Raw genomic sequence first — 6,125 nt, 5'->3', positions numbered from 1 at the left:
CCTCGCTCTTTTCCAGTTCCTTTGCTCGCCAGGTGACACACCCTGCCGGTCAGCCAGCTCCGTGTGCCGCCGTTTATGTGCAGTACATGCGTATCACACACATTGCAACGCAACGCGCACTGCCAACAAGTCGAGCCCTGTAGCAGGGCACCCTGTGGGCCAGGCAGCAGCAGGAGGCACCCCCAAGCACGCTGTGCTGCCGCCGGGCGGCGTGGCCTCACGCAATGCGCGTCTGGCCCAAGCGGTGGCGCAGCTGAGCCACATCCCTGTCATCCACGCTGGACCTCATGTCGATGTCGGAGCCAAAGGCCCCAGCCAGGCCATGCCGCCCGCGCAGCTGCTCCAGAGCGTCCTCCTCCTCCTCCTCCTTCATGCTGCTGCTGCCGTGCAGCGGCCCGCCGGCGGCTTGGGGGCTGGACGCCACGCGCGCGGCCGCAGTCTCGCGGTCGTCCGAAGCGGCCAGAGCAAAGGCGCGCATGCGAGCCGAGCTGCGCTCCTTGCCGCCGGCCTCGCCGCCGCCGCCGCCGCCGCCGTTGCGCCCAAGCAGGCCGCCGCGCTTGGAAGGCGGCGGCCTGCCGGCGCCCACCTTGCTGCGCAGGCGGCCCATCAGGCTGCTCCCCTCCCCATCGCTGCCGCTGCCGCTGTCGTCGTCGTAATCGCGGTGCAAGGCGGGGCCGGGCTGATGGCGGCTGCGCGACACGCCTGCAGCAACGGCAAGGCACACTTGAATCGCGGCGAGGCGTGTGTAAGCTGCAGCAGAGTCAACACGGAGCTACATGCATTTACAGCTGCAGTTCATAGCTGCATTTCTCCAGCCTTGCCTGCCATGGTTTGCCATGGTTGCCATGGTTGCCATGGTTGCCATGCCATGCTGCCATCCTGCAGCAGCCGCTCAAACTCCCTCAGCCGCGCATCCCCCGACAAGCCCAGCCCGCCGCCTGCGCCAGCACCGCCGCCGCCGCCGCCGCGCCGGGCACGGGCCCGGTAGATGACCAGCCCGCCCACCAGCAGCATGGCCATGGGCTGGAAGAGCTGCAGCCAGGCCATGCTGGCCATGGGCGACTGGGGAGGGGCGCGGTAGGGGAGTGCCGTCTCGTACAGTGCCAGCACCGAGGCGTTGAGAAGCAGAGCCACCTGGCCCTGCTTGCTGGCAGCCAGCAGCGGCGGCGCCGCGGCCTGCAGCCCCGCCTGCGCCACCCCTGCCGCAGCTGCGCCGCCTGCTGCCGCGTCGGCGGCAAGCGGCGACGGTGGCACAACCCCAAACTGCGCCCGCAGCGCGGCCAGCGGCTGGCGCAGCAGCAGGCTGGGCGCCTTGCGGGGCGCCAGAGTGACGTTGAATACGAGCAGGCTGCCTGCCTGGCCGCCGCTCGAAGCCAGAAGGTAGCCGGAGATGGCAGCCAGGGCCAGCCCCGGCTGCTGCACCTGAGCCTCGCCGCCGCTGCCAGCTGCCGGTGGCAGCAGCAGGCCGGCTGGCAGCAGCGCCGCCGCCCGCACCCTGCAGGTGGGCTGGCTGGCCTTGTCTCCACCCACCACCAGGGTCAGCATCCGCCCATCGCCCGCCAGAGCATAGGCGCGGCTGGCATGCTGCTGATCAAAGGCTGCCGACACGAGGCGGGTGCCGTTCAGGCCAGTGCAGGGATGGAGACCTGGCGGCGCGGCCTCTCCGCCTGCCCGCCGCTTCTGCTGCTGGCCCGCGCCAGGCGGCGGCGGCGGGGAGATGGCCAGCCGCTGGTTTGCCACGCCGCTGCTGCCCAGCAGGGTGGCGGTCACGCTGGACACCCGGGCCGCCACCGCGGGCTGCTCCAGGGCCACCTGCCGCACCAGCCGGGCTGCAGGAAACGGGAGAGGAGCGGCATGCATGCAGCGGAGCATGGGTGAGCGCCAAGGGGGCGGGCAGAGCAGGCAGGCACTGCTCAGCTCCGGTGCCTAGGTGCCTCAGCCACCCGCATGGCTGCGCAGGCAGCCAGCAAGCCAGCCATGTTGCTGTGTTGTTGCATATGCAACACTCGTGCTCACCTAGGTGGAGGGCCAGGCCTCCATGCTTCAGCACCGCCAGCCTGCCGGCTGCGTCGTATACGACAGCGGTGGAAGCCACCTGGCCGCCACGCCCCTGCCCATGCACCGCCGTGATGGGAGAGCAGGCCGCCGCTGCTGCGGCGGCGGCGCACGTGCCCGGCGCCTGCTGCTGCTGCTGCTGCTCCTGGCCTGGCTGCACGCCCTCGCAGCCGGCGGCAGCAGGCAGCGGCGTGCCGCAGAGCACCTCAGAGGGCGGGAGCACTTGCAGCAGGGCCAAGCTGAGCGCGGGTGGGCTGGCCCCGTCGCCCTCCTCTGTCTCGTCAGCCTCCCCGCCGCCGCTGCCGCCGCCGTCCTTGTGCGGGCGCGGGTGCAGCAGCGAGTGCACCCGCAGCTCGCCGCTGGCATGGCCCGTCAGCAGCACAGTGGTGTTGCGCCTGAGCAGGTAGGAGCCCACAGCGGTGACGGGAGAGGCCGTGCCTGCGGCCACACGGCAATGGGGCGCTCGCGTCGGTCACGCCGCCGCTCTCCATTACCAGTCGGTGGGTCGTCCCCAGCCTCCCCAGCCCTCCTTACTGCGCCCATCCACCCGGCAATGCCCACCTGTGTGGTGCTGCGCAACCAACCTGCCGGTGGCGGGGCTCAGCAGGTGCAGGCCGCCGGCGGCATCGCCGACGGCCAGGAAGCGCGGTGGAGCGGCGGCGCGGGTGGCGGGCACATAGTGCAGCGCCGTTGCCGGCTGGCCCAGCTGCAGCACCGCCACCGGCTCAGCGTAGTCGCTCCATGTTTTGGCGCGGCGGAACAGGGTGGACACAGCGGCCAGCTGGCCGCAGCCACCTGCAGCAGTGCGGCAGCGGCAGGCGGGAGTGATGGGCGGGGGCAGGCAGTGAGTCCCCAGCCCACCAGCTGTGCGCTGTGGGCAGCTCGCCGGGCCTCATGATGGATCACCTGCGTCCACATCTGGACAGCCAGCGGGCTCCACGGCCCCAGCCGAGGTCAGGAGGCAGCAGGCGGCGACAAACAGGTTCCAGAGCCCGCCCCTCTGGCGCACTCGATGCCTCATGCCGATCTACGTATCACTAGAGAACGTGTGGGGCGGTAGCGGAGGGGCCTTTTGCCCCATGGGGGGGTGTGTGGCGACTGCCCGGCCAGCTCACCCTTGGTGCTGCATGCCTCCAACCTCTGCTCCCGGTTTTCGCCAGGTCCCACCCGCCTCATCACTGCCAAGCCCCAGACTTGAGCCGCCGTGAGCCTACGTCAAGTTCCGCTTGCTCGCGCAAGCAGAGGCGCGATCAGGGGACACCAGTCAGCGGCCAGCGGCCACCAAGGATGTCGGGGATGATTGAGCAGCTGGTGCAGAGCAAGCTGGTGCTTCTGGGGGAGATGGGCAGCGGCAAGACCAGCCTGGTTCAGCGGTTTGTGCGGGGCCAGTACTTTGAGAACCAGGTGAGCGCAGGGGCGTGCCTGGGTGGGCGCCGCCAGGCGCGCCACGCGTCTCCGGGCACCGCCGCCGCCCTACATAACCTCTCTGCCCGCCCGCCTGCCCGCGGCGCTTCCTTGCAGGAGTCGACCATCGGCGCCTCCTTCTTCACGAAAACCATCCCAGAGAAGCACGTCAAGTTTGAGATATGGTGCGGGCAGGGAATAAAGCTGGTCGGTTGGCGGCCAGGCCGGGGGCCTGCTTTACCGAGATTTGCGGGCCGACTGCACACCCACCACCACCGCCGGTCCAACCCTGCAGGGACACCGCGGGGCAGGAGCGGTACCACAGCCTGGCCCCCATGTACTACCGGGGCGCCGCCGCCGCCATCGTCGTGTACGACGTCACCCACCCCGCCTCGTTTGAGCGCGGTGAGCCGCGAGCCCGAGCGCCAGCAAACCGGCCCAATGCCGGCGACTGCAGCGCGCGGGCGCGGCAGCCTTGGGACGGCCTGCGACGCACCCTGGGGCGCAGGCTGGGCCGGAGGGTGGACAGGCTGATGGCTGCGCCATGCGGTATCACCCCCCTGCTCCCTCCCTTGCTGACCCGCCGCCGCCGCCGCTGCTCTCTCCCCCTCCCCCGCGCCCCCTGGCACCTGCCGCCCGCAGCCAAGAAGTGGGTGTGGGAGCTGCGGCAGAATGTGCAGAACCCCAACCTCATCATCGCCCTGGTGGGCAACAAGGTGGACCTGGCTGAGGAGGCGCGGGCGGTGCCAGAGGCAGACGCTCGCACATACGCAGGTGGGCGGCGCAGGACCAGCCGCCGGTGCCATCCAGCCGCTGCGTCGCAGGCTTGTGTGGTTTGGTGGTGGTAGGCTGTACCGACGTGCACTCTGGCAAAGGAGCCGCGGGACCCGCTGCTGCTGCTGCTGCTGGCTTGATGGCTGTCCCGCTGCCCGCCTGCTGCTTGGCCGTGGCAGCCGTGCTGCTTGTGCGCCCGTGCCTGACCCGCCGCCCCGCCCGCCTCTGCCTGCCTGCCCGCCTGCAGCCGAGACGGGCCTGCTGTTCTTCGAGGCCTCAGCCATGACCAACGTGAATGTGGTGGAGCTGTTTGATGAGGTGGCGGACAAGTGAGGGCGCCCGCTTGAGGGGGTGTGGCCTGCTGTCCTGTTCGCATGTGTGGTGTGTGTGTGTGTGTGTGTGTGTGTGTGTATAGAGAGAGAGAGAGAGGAACAGGCAAGCGCAATAGCATCAGCAGCAGCTGTATGCGGCCTTTTGAAACTAGCCCCCTGCCTTTCCTTGCGTGCCCCTTGCCTGCAGGCTGCCCAAGGCGGCCGCGCCGCAGCAGCCCGCCGGCGGCATCCAGCTCAGCGAGCAGCCCGCCCCGCCGCCCGCCAAGTCCTCCTGCTGCTGAGCGCCGGGCTCAAGCCGTCGGCTCTGCTCTTCGGCGCCAAGGGCGCAAGATCGTGCTGGCTTTTTGCATGCCGGGGCCGCACCTCGTCGTCGGCTGCCGCAGCCACTGCACACACCCCTCTCCCGAGCTGCGCCACTCTTGGGTGCTGCTCTCCTGTATACCTTCCCGCTCCCTCTCCTGTGTCACTGCTATCTCAGGCCCCTGGGTGTGTACACTAGCCGCTGCCGGCCCTATGTGCCGGTGGCGGCCCCGGCCCCTCCTCCCCTCTGCTGCTGACTACTCTCTCGCTATGCTCCCATGTAAGGAAAGCTTCCAGGTTTGGGGTCCACAACAGCAGGCGCAGCGCGCGCTGCGTTCAAGCAGGGTTCATGGGGTCGGGAAAACTTCTGGCCAGCCGCAGGCAGGGCCGGATGATGGGTCGGTGAGGCAGGTACAGGGTTGGCAACTTGCAAAGAGTTGAACTGGGGTCAGGAGAGCAAACCGAAACAAGCTAAGGGTGCCACATACAACAGCCATGTTGCAGGCTGAGGGCACAAGACAAAACTGCGGTGTCAGGCACAGCCGCAGGCAACCGACGGGCGCACTCGCCGGCTGCTGCTGGCTGCTGCGCGGCGTGCGCCGTGCGCTCTATGCCGCCTGCTCCTGCTGCTGCTGGCGGTCGCGCGGCGCGCGCATACGCTGGATTTTGATGAAGTTGGGCGGCAGGCTGCGGTTCAGCTGCTTCTCCACGTGCCCCTTGGCCTCCTCCAGCACTGCACGCAGCATTTCGGCAGGCGAGCACCCGGAAGTCAGCCGGCGAGCGATCCAGGGGGGAAGCCCCGAACACAACCCGGTGACTGCGTGCATCACAGCTGTGCTGCCACTGCCTCCACGCGCTGCTCAAGACGCAAGGGGCGCCCACAGGGTGCCCGCCGTCGTCCCACCCCTGCAGGCCTGGGCCTGCCCCCAGCCAGCCAGCCAGCCGGCCCCGCACCGCCCCGCGCCACCCACCCGACACGTCCTGGGGCGTGAGCAGCAGGACCTGGCGCTCCGGGTTGCGCCACGCAAACTGCAGCAGGAACTCGAGGGCCAGGCGGCGGTTGATGGCGTCCATGAACTGCGGCAGGGGTGGGGGTGGGGGTGGGGTGGGGCGGGGTGGCTGGCTGGCTGGGGGCGGGCGGAGGCCTGCAGGGGTGGGACGACGGGGGGCGCCGTGTGGGCGCCCGTTGCGTCTTGAGCAGCGCGTGGAGGCAGTGGCAGCACAGCTGTGATGCACGCAGTCACCGGGTTGTGTTCGGAT

General features: G+C 69.8%; 3 protein-coding genes across 3 annotated transcripts in view; 1 reads left to right on the top strand and 2 right to left on the bottom strand.

Moving 5' to 3' along the window:
• Window positions 1–217: 217 nt before the first annotated feature.
• Window positions 218–3,076, bottom strand: CHLNCDRAFT_53446 (hypothetical protein; the record flags this gene model as incomplete). Its single annotated transcript, XM_005845975.1, has 5 exons — window positions 218–702; window positions 951–1,829; window positions 2,017–2,493; window positions 2,617–2,850; window positions 2,962–3,076. The coding sequence occupies 5 exons, from the start codon at window positions 3,074–3,076 to the stop codon at window positions 218–220; spliced, it is 2,190 nt and encodes a 729-aa protein (XP_005846037.1).
• Window positions 3,077–3,351: 275 nt separating this feature from the next.
• On the top strand, window positions 3,352–4,566 carry CHLNCDRAFT_25172 (hypothetical protein; the record flags this gene model as incomplete). The annotated part of the gene is made up of 5 exons (XM_005846108.1): window positions 3,352–3,459; window positions 3,577–3,644; window positions 3,755–3,864; window positions 4,102–4,233; window positions 4,481–4,566. 5 exons carry the CDS (start codon window positions 3,352–3,354, stop codon window positions 4,564–4,566), a joined length of 504 nt encoding a protein of 167 aa, XP_005846170.1.
• A 574-nt stretch (window positions 4,567–5,140) lies between these two features.
• Window positions 5,141–6,125, bottom strand: part of CHLNCDRAFT_58396 (hypothetical protein) — a gene marked incomplete at its 5' end in the record, with an annotated part of 8,692 nt that continues 7,707 nt past the window's right edge. The window contains 2 exons of the mRNA XM_005845974.1: window positions 5,141–5,598; window positions 5,837–5,942. Of these exons, the coding sequence (XP_005846036.1) occupies window positions 5,474–5,598; window positions 5,837–5,942 (231 nt within the window). The 3' untranslated portion in view covers window positions 5,141–5,473. The remainder of the gene's footprint in view (window positions 5,599–5,836; window positions 5,943–6,125) is intronic.

This window comes from Chlorella variabilis (genome assembly GCF_000147415.1).
Source record: "Chlorella variabilis unplaced genomic scaffold CHLNCscaffold_15, whole genome shotgun sequence".
NCBI lineage: Eukaryota > Viridiplantae > Chlorophyta > Trebouxiophyceae > Chlorellales > Chlorellaceae > Chlorella > Chlorella variabilis.
This window is presented reverse-complemented; position numbering and strand designations above follow the sequence as displayed.